At 39.5% G+C, this 17,224-nt stretch overlaps 1 protein-coding gene across 1 annotated transcript in view; it reads right to left on the bottom strand.

The window, feature by feature from the left end:
* Window positions 1–528: 528 nt before the first annotated feature.
* The window catches only part of GRID2 (glutamate ionotropic receptor delta type subunit 2), a 1,386,623-nt gene continuing 1,369,927 nt past the window's right edge, over window positions 529–17,224 (bottom strand). The window contains exons 16-17 of the mRNA XM_049709175.1: window positions 9,586–9,643; window positions 529–4,231 (exon numbers count right to left, since the gene is read on the bottom strand). Coding sequence (XP_049565132.1) covers window positions 9,623–9,643 — 21 coding nt within the window. The 3' untranslated portion in view covers window positions 529–4,231; window positions 9,586–9,622. The remainder of the gene's footprint in view (window positions 4,232–9,585; window positions 9,644–17,224) is intronic.

Genomic DNA, 17,224 nt, shown 5'->3' with positions numbered 1-17,224 from the left:
AGAGTTCAGTCTTTAATTACAGAAACTTCCCCGTGAGCCCCACCATTGTGTCTACTGGCCGGGTTCCATCTGCTGCTGGAACTTCTAATGTGAGTTTCTGAAAAGCCTGGCATTCCTGCCAGCGATGGGGAGTGGCTAGTCTCTGCATTCAGATACCTCTTTCTGCAAAACGCTGCCTGCGTTTTTTTCTTTTCTACCCTATGTGTCTGTGTCTCACTAGGCAGTATCCGCATCCTGATGTGGCAGTGAGAGAACTGACTGCCTCTGACAGAGGTACAATTTGCAGATGAAAGTTAAACTGGAATGCTTACTGTGTGTCACTATCAAACATCCCCTTGGCTACCCTTGCCTGGGTTGTTTGGCTATAACTGCTCCTAGCTCACTTACATGTAATCTGTGAGGGAATATCTTTTCTTTCTCACATAGCCTTGGACAGGCAAGGGCAGACAAACTATTCAAGTAATTCATTTTTATTACCAATTTTAATCACCAAAGAAGGAATTAGAATTCAGCCAGGGAAATTATTCATTGACAAATTTTTATTGATAAAATAATTCATCAAAGATTTATGAAAAAATTAAAAATCTCTGAAAAAGAAAATTATGTCAACCAAGATCATAAAAGGTATGTCTGTGGGTGAGGAAGGGTTTTCTATCTGGGGCTGGCTATGTGAGTGACATCAGTGATACTGAGGACTTTACTTCTGAAAAGGAAACTAGGATGTAACATTGTGATTCATAAGAAAGGCTACTGTAAGACAAACATCATGTGTCTGTAGGTGACTCCATTTCCTAACCAGTCGTATTTGTCCTGATACCTATTCCGACGTCTTAATCTCTTTCCCGATTTGTTCTTCCTTCTCAGTTACCATGAGCTGAAGTTCATCTTATTTCATAAGCTTGGGCTGTCATTTCAGCAACAGCTTTTCTTCCTGGCATGGGCCTGCTCTTTGCAGGGTCCATTGGCTCAGTGCCTCTGACCTTGGGTGGCTGGTACTCTGAGTCTCTCTGGCTCCCTTCCCACGGCAAGTGGGGACTGTAAACTATAAAACACTGTTTTAATTGTTTTCGATTTTTTTTAAAGTCTTAAAATGAAATTTTAATGTTACAGCCTTAAGAAAAGATTTGTGAATTTCTCAGTTCACTGATTTGGTACATTAGATTGAGCTATTCTGACAAATAGCTAGGAGGAGACTGTGAATTATTTTCCGTCCCATTTAAAAATAGTTTGGAAACTGACACAATCAATATTTTTCCTAAAATCCTCTCTCCTTGCCCTGGGAGCCTGAGGAGTGGGTTATAGTTGAAATTTTCTATTTCAGGCTTAAGATCTTACTTTAGAGCTTCTGGGATGCCAATCCTATCTGATCTTTTGGTATATAATCAGCATTCTCTTCACTCAAGAGATCTTTTGTAGAAACTTTATGCTATTCCTGGAGTTACATGCTAATATGTTCTTAGTTTTGGAGAAGCTGGTATAGAAGCTATGTAGAAAGACAAAATCATTTTTTTTCCTTAGAGGATCGTTGAGTATCAATGGCTCCATAGGTACTCCATTTAAACTTCTACTCAGGACCAAAATAGAGTCAGTATTTCAACCTGGGATAGACTGTTCCAGTGAGACTGGACTCAAATTAGATCAGCCAATCCAAAATCCATTTTGAATCACCAGAACTGGAAGGCTAAGCTAAGGCTTGGCCATGTGTGTAGGATAGAAAACATACCTCCTTCTGTGTGTGTGTGTGTGTGTGTGTGTGTGTGTGTATGTGTGTGTGTGTGTGTGTGTGTGTGTGTGTGTGTGTGATATGAGACTTGTTAGCCAGGAACACAGCTTATCACAGGTCTGTTAGACAGACAAGGAGTAGACAAGTCAAAATCAGAGAGATAAGAGCCAGGTTGGCCCGAGGGATAAAGTGTGCTTGAAGAAGGAATGTGTTACCAAATCTTGGCTGTAAATGAATGTCTAGAATTTTTTCTTGCCAGCCCAGCTATAATAAATCACGCAGTCAGGGGTGGCTTGTGTTTTGCTTATCTGGGTCAGTGTCTCCTCATAACCAAATCTCTTCTCACTCTATCTTAGGAGGCATGCTCTCCACTGGAGGGGCTGGTGATTCCTTTGGTAGCCAAAACCCAGGTGACTCCCTGAATCATTGCTGTCTGGCTAGTTCTCTGGGGCCAAGAGGGGGTTCTCTACTATCACCCTGGGGAAAGCCTTCCATCAAGAAGGCTGACTGGTGTCCAGGTCTAGTGGTGTGTTAATGGTGGAATGTCTATATGGCAATAGGGTCCTGGCTTTGGTCCTCTGGATTATATCCTTGTCGTCTTGTGAGGCATCAGAATTCTTATACTGAAGCCAGATATCTAGGAGGGCACGTACTTCATCTTCTTTGTACCATTCACTTGCATGAAGGTGGCAAGAGTACCTCCTTCTGGTAAATTATAATACTGTATTTGGAAGGAAAGAGGAAGAGCCCATGGAAAATGGGGTGATTAGAAATAACAAAGTTACAAAATGCTTTCAAATACATTTTCACTGGAGTCTCACAACAACCCTGTGAGGTAGGTATAGTGTGTAACACTTTCAATTTTATTTTGCAAAGAAAGACACCAAAGACTAGAGAGCTTAAGTGATTTGCCCACAGTCATGATAAGTGCCAGGACCCAAACTCGAAGCCACATCTTCCAAATTCACAGCTTGATTCCACCTGCGAGCAGCTACAACCTGAGGGCTACCAGTTTGATGACATAATGGGGAAGGCGCTTAGTAAGTGAGCACCTAACTTGTTTAAAAGTCAGGTGGTTTAGAAAGCATACATTAGTAACCAGAATCTATACAATCACCACTAGCAGGGGTTCCCCCAGGGACTGCTGCTTATGGGCTTGAATCTTGTGGGTTGCTTTGGCATATTAGGAGATCATCTGAGTAACCTGGACAGCTAGGAGCTTCCTGGGTGGTCAAAGATCAGAGATGAGGGGATTCTCGTGGCCATCATCCCACTGCTGTAGCACTCATCATTCTGTTTAGTTGTTTGACTTCCCCATTAGAATGTAAACTTCTTAGGGGCAAGCACTGTAACATATTCATCACTGTATAATCAGCATTTAATACAGTTCTGGGCACATAATAGATCCTCAATAAAAATTCTTTGAATTCACCGAGGATTGAGATGTTTCATGGGATGCTTCCGTACTTTACATTTTAAGAGATTGATTTGCCTGGAAGAGGTATAAGAGATGAATGTGGAACTGGGAACAGGGAAAACTCAGTTATTTTGATGGTGGGTAGTATACACAGGCACTGCTATTCCAAGGTGTAATTTCATGATCCAAGTGATCTTCGTCTACAATGACAAATTTAATAGATGTGGATTCAAACTGGTAGCTCTACATTAGTCAGGGATCCATGCAGAATGTAGGTTTTTGATGGCCACTGGGGGTGAAGGCAATGTGTCTTGTCATGGAGAAATGTGGTTCCTTTTGGTAAATATGAAGATAACATGGTTTCAGTAATATGGAGAGAGCTCTGTGATAAAATTCTCTGAAGATGATTAATCACAGTCACCAGTGGTTCAATAAAAGTTGGGAGAGGCCTCAGTCTTTTTCTGGTTCAATTCTGCCAAGGCACATTCTCCTCGGTCCTCCACGTCTGTCTTCTTGACACTTGGCCATCAGAAGTCCCAAGACCCACAGTTGAGACTGTGTTGAACCTTGAACAGGTAGAAGCTGGAGGACAAAGCTTCTGTGGTCCAGCTGGACCTCCGTGTGAATGCTCCTGACCATGACACATAGGCAAGGAGCCCACTGCATAGAAGCATCCCTCCAAGAAGAAGGGGCCGGCTGCTCTAAGACCCACGACCTGTGGCTGAAAGTAGTAGTCACGTTGTTGCTTTTCTATGAGTGGATTACAGAAAAAAATCTGTGGGTGTCACAACCTGGCGAGTTCAACTTACTTAAGCAAGAATTTTTAACTTAGGGTATAATACATCAGCTCACCAGTTCTGGGCACTCAGGATCAAGTGGGTCCCGAGATCGATAGGTGGGAAAGAGATCAGCAGCCCTGGAGCTGCTAGAGGTTATGGGTCATCCAGAGGTCCTCCCAGGTGTGATGATTGGTGCAGGCCACGACTGGATGCCTGGCTTCTCCAGGTACTGGTGCCAAGTTGCAAACATGGCCTCAATGGCCAAGCATTCCTTCTTTCAGATGTTGTAGTTTCATTCTGCAGGGATGAAGCCTGCGGGGAAAATAAGGCGTAAGGTCACATCAAGATTGATTTCAGATAAGATCTGGCTTTCCATTGTCCTGCTACTACTTATAAGGCATTGGCTCCACTTTAAAGGTCCATTGTAAACAAAGTGTAGCATGATGACAGCCATTGCAGACCTCATAGGACTTCATAGGTTTTCTGAACCCCAGGCAGCCAAAAGAAAGCATAGCATATTGCCTGCTCGTTCAGTGGAATCTGTTTCAGGGAGGGCCTTGAAGCTCACCCAGATCTGGATTAGGATACACTGGTAGCTTACACTACACAAGGCCTTGGATATCTTCACCTGAAAATAAAGTTAGCATCTCCTCAAATGGAGAGTTAGTAGAGCTTTCTACCAAACTTGGTCTTGATATACTTTTTTTTCTTTTTTTTTTTTTTTTGCGATACGCGGGACTCTCACTGTTGTGGCCTCTCCCGTTGCGGAGCACAGGCTCGAGACGCGCAGGCTCAGCGGCCATGTCTCACGGGCCCAGCCGCTCCGCGGCATGTGGGATCTTCCCGGACCGGGGCACGAACCCGCGTCCCCTGCATCGGCAGGCGGACTCTCAACCACTGCGCCACCAGGGAAGCCCCCGGTCTTGATATAGTTTTACATGCAATACCCTGGAGCCTGTCTCCTTAGATCTTGAAACTCTGATCTTGACTTTTAATTATAGTTTCGTACCATGCATAAGCTTTAAAACACTAATAATAAATAATAAATATATAAATCCTAGTAAAGTTGTAACCGCCAATCAAATTCGATGTTGTTAAATGCATTTTTAACCCACCCATTTAAATATATGCTCTTAAACAAGGAAAGTCCCTCTTTCTTGAAACCCAAGGGGTAGACCTCATAATTTAGCCATTAAATGACAAAATCATAAAACTTTAGATCAACAGCAAGAGTCTTGAACCTAGGCACAAATTGGGACGCTTAGCTTTGGCCAGCTTCAGGGGGGTCAGCGTGATCCTTCCTCTATGTTCTTGTTAGAATTTGAGCCCAGATTTTTTTGTCAAAATCTTTGCTAATGCTCTAGAACTTAGAGAAAAGTGTTTCTAAAAATTATTAGTGGATTGTTAGCACTTACCAGTTAATGGAATTAAACAACCAGTTATTTCTGCAATGCAAATGGTCTCACTGAGCTAAAACTAGAAATCAGCTCCAAAGACTTGAGAAGACATTTCCCAAAGTGAGCTCTGTGAACACTAATTCTAAGAAATGGGTTTTGTCATTAAGAAGATTTGGGGAACACTGCATAATATCTACCTCTTATGAAGACTTAAATTATACAAATTTTAAAGACTCTAGGAAGTCTTGTAGTAAATAATCTTATTCAACTATGTTTAACTCAGTATGTCCCCAACATTTCTGTGTGGAGTTAAGTTTTTAAGTAATATTTAGGAATTTAGTAATATTAGCATTTTGTAGAACTGGTGCTACACAGAACAAATTTTAGTGAATACTGGACTAGCAAGTAATGTACAAAAATACTTATTTTTAAAATATACATTTTCCCCACCAAAAATAAATGAATTAGCCAATTACTAATTATTTGTTATTATAATTGTCTTAGAATTAACCTGGGTTCTTTGGAAAATAGGAAATGCACTTGTTTAAAGCATGAATTCTGCCTTTAGTAGGCTCAGAATCTGGTTAGGGAGATGAGTCTGTCATACACAAAACAATGTCAAACACCAGAAAAGTCCATATAAACAAGCAATAAGTTAAGTAATGTGGACTAATAGATATAGTAGTTCTAGAGAGGCACATCAGATACTGGAATAATGAAGGAAGAAATCTTAGAGGAGATGCCACTGGTTTTGTGGGGAGAGCTAGAATTTTGACAGGTCGAGGGCAATTTTACTTAAGGGCAAAAATACACAAACTTTGAGGGCCCTGTGACTCCTAGAAGCATGAAGTAGTGTGGCAAACAATACTTTGTTACACTGTAATCATTGAATTCTAACATATCTTGAGGCCTTCCCACTCAAGGACAGAAGGCTATATAGCAGTATAATTAAAAAAAAATTTTCTCCTATACCTCTTTAGAGTTCTTACCTAGTATATTATTATGAGTTGCTTAACTGTCTATTTTCTGTGATAATCTAACTGATGCCAGGGTGAATATTTTATTTATTTGCATATCTTTGGAAACCAACACCTTTGTATCCCTAGCATCTGGTCCTTGGTAGTTCAAATGGCCTATTAATATACTGTTTGAACTGTAGCCCCATCAGTCATGTGGAGGAGAACTTCCCCCTGTGAAGACAGGACATCTTAGGAAGCCAGGAAATGCCTGGTGAGGTCACACCTAAGACGCTGGCCTGGACTTGTGACCCAAAGACAAGCCGCTGCCTCCTAAGAACACCGTAACACCCAGGGGCATCTTGGTGGACAAGCCTGAGCTTCCGGCTTGTAATGCCTGCAGTCAGAGTGAATTATTTGACCTGCAGGATTCTGAGGGCCACACAGAGGCTGTGAGGTGCTTTTCTCCCTTTTCACTTTGACCAACTCACTGAGGCTCTAGTAACTGCCTAGAAAACATCACACACAACACCTGGGGACTGGATATGATGTGGTGGGTGTAGAGTTCTATGTTGTTTTTGTTTTTAATCTTTAGGAAAGTCTTCTGTCTTCTTGTTCCATTGTTGTATTTACACTTTGCAGTGGTTTAAATGCTAATCACAAACAAGGTATGCATAAAAAAACTTCAATCGCATAAAATCAAACGGTAAATTTGAGTGGTATTTTTGAGAAGGAGCTGATTTTAAAGACAGAAAAAAACTTGGACCAGGACTATTAACATTCAGAATTGTAACTCCTATTTGATTTTTTTTTTAAATCACTTCTGTGTTTCTCTCTCTTGCGCGAGCTCTCACTCAAGACAGTCTTTCTGGATAATTCATTGTAGAAATGAGAGAGGAAGCATGTAATTTTATTTTGATATTACTGGTAAATCAGAGTAGTACACGATTGCCTCAAACTCTGAATTGTTTGAAATTTTGAATGGTTTTATTTGCTTAAGAAAATGGAAGAAAACTGAAACAGAGGAAGAGTCTATGAATGAGTTGAAAAGATAACTGTAGGTCTGGCGGCATATTCCGCCAAGTGTACACCAGGCACAGGGATTCTACCTTTTCATTCCAGACTGCCGGCTGACTGAAGCTCTTTGTTCAAGCGAGGCCGTCGGAGCCACGCTTGGCATCGTCTACTAAGAAAACCTGACACACTCACCTACACGTGCTTATGACCTTTGCAAATATCTTTTTAAAAAAATTTAGTTTTTTATTGAATACCAATTAACAAAAGCAACACATGATAATTATTATACTATAATGACAGTGTACAAGGAATCTAGAGCCATTCAAGTAATACAAACCCAGTAAAGCAGAAATTAGAAAGTCTCAGGTAAGCACAAAATAAAATAAATATCATAATATTGGTAGATACACACTACTGTTCAATTGATTGATATTAGGAAACCAATATCAGCACATTAGGTTATGACTTCTTATGTATCAAAAGTCTAGAGCCTACTATTTATAATAGTCATTCTTGATAACAAAAACTTGAACTGAAGTCCTAAAGGTGCCCCTTATGTAATGTTTCTAAATCTTGCTAATAAAAAAAGTCTTTTTGACAGCACTCTCTCTCTCTCTCTTTCTCTTTTTTTTCAAGTTTATCTCTTCCCATTCAATGTTAATTTACTTACCTCTGAACCAGCAAAATTTAAAGGCCGTTCCATTGCAGGACTAAGGGCAGTCAGACCTGACATTACACTTTCTATCTATAGAAAATTTGTGCAGACATTCAAGATCACGATTCCAGCAGGACAGTAAAATTTGCTGGAAAGATTTATCAATAGGAAATACTTTTAAAGAACACCAAGAGTCAGAATTTAGGGGCATTAATTTCAAAGATGGAAGTAGTATACACTCAGAAAATATTTCTCTTATTCCTTCCCTTTTTCGGACCATTTACATTTTAATTGTTGTTTTATTTATCATAAAGAAACTATCTTGTTGCAGAGATTTAACCAAGAGTTTTGACCCTGAGATATTAAACATGTGCAAAATATTCCAAGTAGAAATGGAAAATCTCACACGCTTTATGATAAAAGGACAGAAGGTACAGTGTAAATACTGCAGCAAAGATGTTAAAGCAGTGCACAATTAGATTTCCATATAAACATTATCTATTAGTTAAGTGAAAATCATGCTAAGTTTATTTCCCTAGGACTTTGGTAATGTGTGTTTTTAAGTGGTTTTCCTTTTTTGAATTTTTTTTTACTCATGTGAGGTAACAGTGATTCCTCATGTAATCTGTTCCTTTTATGTACAATACACATCACACACACACACACACACACACACACACACACACACACACACACACACACACACACACACACACACACACACACACACACACAGAGTCAAAGTCAATGGCAGTGGGTGGTTTATGTCAGGGCTGGTTTTGACGCCCCTCTCCCGGAATAAGATAAATGTAAGTGATGAAGAACTCCTGGGGTTGGTTGAACTCATTTTGTATTCAACACTCTGCCTGGCCCCTTTCTCATCTCTTTCTCCCTCTCTTTGTATGTTCAAGCCTACTTGAGTTTCTTTTTTCTTTTGTAGAACTTGGTTCTTTTGATGTGTTTCAGGGCACGCCCTGTGGCAAAGAGAACTTCCCAGGAATCGGAAACATCAGCACACAGGTCTGAAACGGCCACTGTGTAATAGCCAGAAAGATTCAGGCTCAGAAGCTGGGTTTTCTCTCTCCAAAAAAAGCATCAAAACACATAAGAGGAGGGCAAACACGCAACACAACCTACAGATATGATTTTAAAGGGACACATACGAGAAAATTTAATTGCTAAGTAGGCGTTTGGTGAGATTTTTTAACCTGGATTGAGCCCATGAGAGTAATTTAACCTGAGATATGTCTATAAGCATCTGCATATTTGCTAGTTTAACCAAATTCCCCTTATAATTTATAAATTAGTTTATTTTGTTTCACTGCTGTTATAGCATCTATGTATCTGAGATATTCCACGGCACATGGTCCTATTAAAAATGATGTGAGAAAGTGCAGTGCTTTAACTCTCTATTTATTTGTTTATGAAGTTGAAAGAAATGCTGTTATAAGTATTGTAAAACTGCTGTTAGAAAGCACCATCTATATTAGTGTTAGAAAGCACCGTCTATATTAGTAATAGAAAGTCTAGATAGAAGGAGTTAATTATTTTATATCCCATATCAGTATTTCTATTTTCATAAATTAAAAATATTTAATAAAATAGCGTTATGTTTTATTTAAAATAGCTCTGTTTACTCACATATTATACTTTATGTGGCAAATCTTTCAGGACTATGTCACTGAATTAGAACTTGGAACTGAAAATTAAAAAAAAAAAACAGAAAATAAGGAAAATCAGTGCAGTTTAAGTTTACCGATACACAAACATCACTTTAAGATGTTCAAATAATAAATTCAATTTTTACCCAAGTCTCTAAAAGAAGTCTTATTTTTAAAACCAAAACAGTTGGAAAAGCAAACTTAACTATAAACTTGGTAATTTATTGCTTTAGAAAACCAATCTATATTAATTAGGTATATTGTTTACTTCTGTATAAATGAATTCATTCTTGGCCTACTGAAAAATAGAATGCTACTAACTGAATAATAGATCTAGGAAAAATCTGACCAGCAAACAGTTGATTATTTTCAATTAAATTAGATTCAGTTTAGTAAATGTACTGAGCACTATTTATGTGTTTGTGCTAATGACATTACCCATTGACTCCTGGGAAAATAGTGATATCACTGAATTCATCCAGCATTTTCCTACATACTTAATGCTTAGAAAAATCAACCAGCTAATTGCCACAATTTCTTTTAACTTTGGTCTCTATATGCACAGCTTAAAAGAAAGAGAGAAAATGATTTCTAAAATGATTCAGTTATTCAAATATTAGTAAAATACAAATTTTTAACAATAATATGGGCCGACAATTTTAACAAATTGGTAATGTTATAAAATAACTTTTATAACTACAATGTCTCTTGAATTTTTTCCACATGTATCCGGGTTACTACTTATGAATATTTGTACAAATATCTATGAATAACGGAAGAAAAAAATTTTTGACAATGGGAAAGACTGGGGATTCACGATACTCATTTAAATGCTACCAGGAAAGTTTAACGGGACTTTTATTTAAACCAAAACCAAATCTTTAATACAATACAAATACACATAGAAGAGTACAAAATAAGGATTTTTATCTTTCTGATGCAGCATATACTAATCCTGCTTCTTTCCTTAATGTTACATAGCATTTCTAGAAACTGGATGCTTCCAAATTATTTGATCCTAAATTTTTTTTTTGCAGTACGCGGGCCTCTCACTGTTGTGGCCTCTCCCGTTGCAGAGCACAGGCTCCGGACGCGCAGGCTCAGTGGCCATGGCTCACGGGCTCAGCCGCTCCACGGCATGTGGGATCTTCCCGGACCGGGACATGAACCCGTGTCCCCTGCATCGGCAGGCGGACTCTCAACTACTGTGCCACCAGGGAAGCCCTGATCCTAAATTTGATAAGATACACAGATTGGACATTGCAACACTTTCCAGCTTTATGGCAGTGGCTGCATGCAAAGGGGCATATAAAGTCCTCAACCTGTTTATAAAGGTCAGGGAAAGCCACAGGTTTTGAAGGAGCAACACACAGGGCTTCCCTGTTGACACAGGATCACTGCTGTGACACATCACACCGATTGTCACATCATATATTTTAATGGTGCTAGAAATCTTGTTTTGCCATAGTTACAGTTGTTTTCTGCCTCTCCTTCTTTTCTTCAGAGGTGCTATCTTTGACCTCTAATATGGCATTGAAGTCTGGCGTGCCAGGTATCTGACTAACGTGTATCCTTTATATTAACCCCAAACCGGGAAATCAAGTGCTTTTATTTTTAAAAATATGCAAAATTTAAGAGAAATTTAGCCTTTTCAGATGGACTGACGAGTTCTAGACTTAGCAATGTTTCCATTTATTTGACTGATGCCTAAAGTAAGTTTTCCTTAGTGTCTCACTGAAAATTTTTCCAGCCATGTTTATAGAAACCACTTGGGAAAACATACACCTATGAATTTTCCAAATATTTTTCTTTTTAAACAAAAGCAAAACATAAAAACTGATTAGAAATTAGTTGACCAGGGATTTCCCTGGTGGCGCAGTGGTTGAGAGTCCGCCTGCTGATGCACGGGACACGGGTTCGTGCCCCGGTCCGGGAAGATCCCACATGTCGTGGCGCGGCTGGGCCTGTGAGCCATGGCTGCTGAGCCTGTGCGTCCGGAGCCTGTGCTCTGCAATGGGAGAGGTCACAACAGTGAGAGGCCCGCGTATCACAAAAAAAAAAAAAAAGAAAATTAGTTGACTGAATTCAATCAGATTTTATTTTGTTTTATTTTTTTAAGCTATAATGTAATCAAAAAAATTTTTAACATCTTTATTGGAGTATAATTGCTTTACAATGGTGTTTTAGTTTCTGCTTTATAACAAAGTGAATCAGCTTTAAATTAAACTTTTAATTACATAAAGAGTTAAAGGATATGCTGGAGACGTCACACCTATCCAAATCATACTGATTGGTTACTTTTATTGATTAAATTTACCAGATAACTGTATAATCTCTATTTTACTACTAGAATTGTGAAATGATTCCATTTTTGAAAATTTTAGTTATTGGGTGGCTTCCAAAAAATTTATTTATTTTAAAAATAGTTATTTGGCTCAATTGAAGGTTTTCTGCTCTTTTGTTTCTATGTCTTCCCCATCCCCCCAATATGTCTATGTGGATGTAATCTAAATATTTTTCTAAAAGAACAATGGGCTAAAAAATTATACAAAAGAACAATGGGCTGATGTTTTCTTCAGTTTCCCCTTGTTCATGACCAGTTTTTTAGGGACTTTAGGGATCATCTATTCCAAACCTCTCAGTTTACAAGGTGGCAGTCTTGGGGAGTTTACATGACTTTTATCACTCAGATCTAGCACCATAGTAGGTGCTCAATGAAGATGTGTTGACGGAAGGAATCCGTATAGAGTCACATAAACACAATACCATAGCATTTAAGACATTGCACTGCAATGACTCATTTAGAATAATAAACTTTCATAAACGCCATCTCGTAGCTACAACACCACCATGAGACAGGAATCTTAGTAGATTCCATTGATTGTAGAAACGATTTAGCAGGTGAGATAACTGAGTTTAAGGATCATCAAATGGTTTGCCCAAGATCCGGCAGCTAAGCAGTGGAAGAGCTATTTGAACTCCTATTTTCTGATTTCTGAGCCTTGGTGAGTAACCACTGTGCATACTGCCCATAACCTGTTTTTCTCTGTCTCTCTCACTTTTCTCCACTCTCAGATAAAAGGCAGGAGCTGGTGTTATTAATCTTTGGAAGCCCAGGATGCTTGGATAATAAAGAGCGCTGAATAAATGATTGCCGCAGGAATAAACCCAGGACTCCGGCTAATGGGTCCAGCTGTCTTCTTCCTACACCACGATCCATTCAGAGCACAGGAGGTGGCATTTGAGAAGGTAGAGGAAGACTGAAATCTCTAAGGTACAGAAATGCTTCAAACCATTTAAACTAACGAAACTTATTCTACGTTGTCAGTAACGTATGTAAGAGCAATTTTGCTTCTTGAACGTGGCTTACTGAAGACAGAATTTGCTGGTGGTTTCCTATGCACCGGATGCCTAAGCAAGTACTCAGTGTCCTGTGCACAACGCATGGTCTACAGACTCACGCGTGATTTAAACTTGACCCAGGGAGTCCAATCAGTCATTACTGAGGCTCTCCTCCACCTGCCTTCCAGCTGAGTTTGCACCATGGTCCTGAGTCCTTAGGCACAGTCACTAGTCCTGGGTCCACACTGGTTTTCTAACAAGATGCCCACATCCCAGGCTGAGGTCAGGGGCCTTGTGATGTCCAGAGGCTTTGCTGTTTCTGTTCTTGCCTTAGAAGCAGGATTATTTGGAAAGACTGGGGTCCCGCACTGCAGAACCTCCTCTCAGAGCCTCTTTCACTGACGTCTCTCTCTCCCCAGTCCATCCCATTCTCCCCTTTTTTGTTGTTTTCTGGGGAAAATTTTGTCCCCTTTCCTTCTTATTTCAGACTAACTCCCTGGCATCTCTGTCTCTCCAGATCTCCTAACATTATCTTTCTGATAACCCTAAGTTTGTACCAAAGGCAGAAAAAGCACCTGCTTTCCACTTTGAAAAGAAATACGAAGGGCCTGGTTTTGAGCTTGGAGTTGGGAAGAAGGGAAAACTGCAGAAAGTAGAACGTAAATTCATATTTCAAACATATCCTACCACAATGCTTTTTGAAATCGTGCATAAGTGGTTTTGACATATGACCACCATGGTAAATTATAATTGTTAGTTTGTAGGGGGATTTCTTTGCATCTTTCCAAGGGCAAATCCCCGTGGCATCTCCCCACGAATAGCTGTTGAGACATTTCTCTGCAGGGCTTCTAGGAGGGGCAGCTCATAGCTCAACTATATCACAGGTTCTCTGTCCTGCAGGAACTACATTAATGCTCCTAGAAAAATTAAGTTTTATTTAAAACTATGCATTAGGAGTGGGAATTTCTTTGTTACAAAAATCTCCAAAAAATTAGTATGTACTTCGACATATAAGTGGAATTATAACGATGTAATAACCATTCATTGAATTTGAATAGCAACACAATACCCTTTTGAAATGCATTCCCATGAAGGTTCACTCGGTGTCCTACAAGTCTCAGATCAAATATTACTGCCCCAGGGAGGCCTTTTCTGACCACTCTATCTAAATGGGTTCCTCCCTTCTCTACGCTTTACTTTATGTCCTTCACAACACTTTTGCTATCTGAATTAGCTGCGTGGCAGGCAGAATTCTAAGATGGCCCTCAAAATTCCCACATGCTGGGGTGTGAGTTCTGTGTAATCCTCTCCCTTTGAGTGTAGGCGGGACCTTTGACTATGATGGACTATCTCTGCTGTGATTGCTAGTCAGTTAACTTAGAGCCATTCAGAAGTCAGATGACCTGGTTAGGCCTGACCTAGCCAGCTGAGCCCGTACAAGGGACTGGGCCCCTTCAGAAGTCAGAGGGACTTGAAGCCCGAGAGGCCCTGTGGGAATGGCCAAGTGCAAAGGAGCTGTGGTAGCAAGAAAACAGGAGCCTCAGTCCCACAGCTGCAAGGAACTGAGTTCTTCCAACAAGTGAACTTGGGAGAGAAACCCTGACTCCCAAAAGGAGTGCAGCTTAGTCAGCAGCTCTACTGCAGCCTTGGGAGACGCGGAGCAAACCCGAACACGCTCCTACGACGCTTTCCCCGCCAGCGAGTATCGTTATCGCCTCAAACTAAGCTTATAAAAGCGAAACAGTCGACACAGGGTTTTCACACGAACTCTTGCTATTAATATATTTGCTTTTAAGGCTCTCAACCGACGGCATCATACACGCTTTCCTATGTAGATCATATTATTGTCATATCTCAAGGTTAATAATATTTACAGAGGTGGAGAAGAAGCCTATACTTACCACCTGGTTACAAGAAAGATAATAAAATAAAAATATTATACTAAAGAAATACAGTACTCTTAAGTAAAAAAATTACATCAAGCACTAAAGGTAAATTTGGAATGGTATATTATTACAGACGTATTGATACTTATTTAAACAAGGACCAAGTTTAAATTGCAGGAGCAAATCCTTGAGCAAAATGCGTACAGCTAGCTTTCAGTTTCTCTCTTCCCTCTCTTGTCATTTTTCACATAATGGAAGCCTGTTATTAAAGTGGAAATTAAGTTAACTGCATATAGTTTCCTTTTGATAAGTACTATATGTATCCTACATGCACAGAATCTTCGTGATGCTGCTGTAAATCTTTTAGCCTTAATATGGTTTCCCTAAGGCATTTTTCTTAAAAAATTCCTCTCAGTTTTAAACTTTTTCCTCTGTTACAGACATGCTACCATATACTAAGATACTAATGTATTATGAAAAGAAAAAAATTATTTTCTTGATACTGTTCAAAATGTCTAGGGATTAAAGGTATCATAACTATTTGTGATTCTGCTCATAATCTCAACTATTTCTCTCTGTACCAAAACCTCCTTATGTGAAAAATACGTTACTGCTGTTTTAAACTCAATGTAGAGCTCAGTTATGAATTCTGATCTACTGAGTCATTAGAATTTTCTTCTAAAGTAAATAAGATTCTAACAGTAATGAAGTATTTTATGGGAGTACTTAAAGATGATGAATCGGGGAATGTGGAAATCATGAGTAATTCTCATCCACCTTTCACACTCTTTTCCTACTGAGGCTTTCTCCCGAGTCTTCCATTCTCAAAGAATATCCTCGGAGAACAACAAATGCCAGGAATTGTAAGGAAAGGAGGGGAATGGGGAGAAAAAAAATAAAAGCAGAAACCGGCCAGGCACAATTTAAATCCTGAGGGCATGTGCCATGTTACTTAATTTGAGCTGCATGATGCAAAACAAATAAAAAATTATCCGCAAGTTGGCAAAGCCTGCCGAAAGTACAACGCGAGGAAGAAACAGAGTTAGCAGGCAGCAGATTTAAGGCATGCTTGTTGAGGTGCTTTGGAGAAAGCGAGCTGCGTGACCCCCATCCTCAAGCATAAAGAAACTCCAAACAGACTCATTTGCCACGAAGGATGAAATGTGGAGGTGCTGTGGCGCCGGGGCCTCTGCCTCTCCAGGAATCCTTCCCTCAAGTCAGTCTGGTGGGTTTCTGTGTCCCAAAGTTGTCCCTATGCAAACAACAGGTTGAATATTGTAGGTGTGGGTTATTAAAGTGTCCCTGGGACAATGGCGGTCTGTGTCCCATTTGTAACGCTTGGATTAATCTTTGGAAAGTGCACACAAAATGTGACATGATGTTGGCTTCCAACATTATTCAGTCTGCATAGCAGCAAATCCTGCCCTGTCTCCTTGGAAATAAAACTCTGCAGACGTTATCACTGCCATGTAAAAAGGAACCTATCGTTTATGCTCGGGGTTAGGGACAACCTGATAGAATTTCTGCTTGTTTGATTGTATAGTTTGGAGAAGCATTTATGAGGGAAACAAATTGTATTCTGTCATCTTCTTCACAGCCTCCCTAAAGAAAATCTGCAACCAGGTAAATCATATTATTATTTATTTTTCTGCAGATGGGAAAAATCAGAAAGCCTCTATCTTTTAAAAGAATTCCACATTAGTGTAGGATGAGAAACCAGAACTGGTCCCTAACAAAAGGCAGGATCGTTGGCATTTCCCCTCTTCTCACCTCACTTTTCCCCTTTTGATTTTGGAGGCTCTGGAGGAGAGTGCCAAGATGAGAAAACTGGGTGAGGAAAGCATGCTGAGGGGACTTAGCGTTCATCATATTTCCTTTCCTTTTTCCTGCATCCTTGGAGCTCCTGAAGCTTTGAGGCTTAGCCCCACCTCATTGTTCACCAGAAAATTCTTTTTGAATTATGTGTCCTGTTCACAAAAGTACTCAGTAGCATTGTGGAATTTGGAAAGATGGTCTCTCAAATCATTTTTTTAAAGTGCATCTCAGTATTACAATTTCATAAGACAATTAGAACTAAGATAATGGAAATTCAAAAGGCATGTTAAATTATAGACAACCATCAGTAGTGGTTGAAACTCCCATAGAGCAAAGTTGGAAAATATTCTCTCTCATTTATGACCAACTTCGAACACAGGAGAAATCGGAAATTGCCTAACAAAATGGAATTAAGGCAAAAAAAAAAAAAAAAAAAGTCAGGGCATTGTTCTAGAACAGTGGCTTTTAAAGTGTGTTATAGATGAATGTCTTTATTTTTATTATTAGAATACAATTACTCCAACTGTAATTTTTTTTTTTTTGTCTCATAGGCAAATAGGGTTTTGTCAAAGCAGG

This window comes from Orcinus orca, chromosome 4 (genome assembly GCF_937001465.1).
Source record: "Orcinus orca chromosome 4, mOrcOrc1.1, whole genome shotgun sequence".
NCBI classification, from domain to species: domain Eukaryota; kingdom Metazoa; phylum Chordata; class Mammalia; order Artiodactyla; family Delphinidae; genus Orcinus; species Orcinus orca.
Note: the sequence above shows the minus strand (reverse complement) of the source record. Positions and strands in the feature narration are given on the sequence as shown.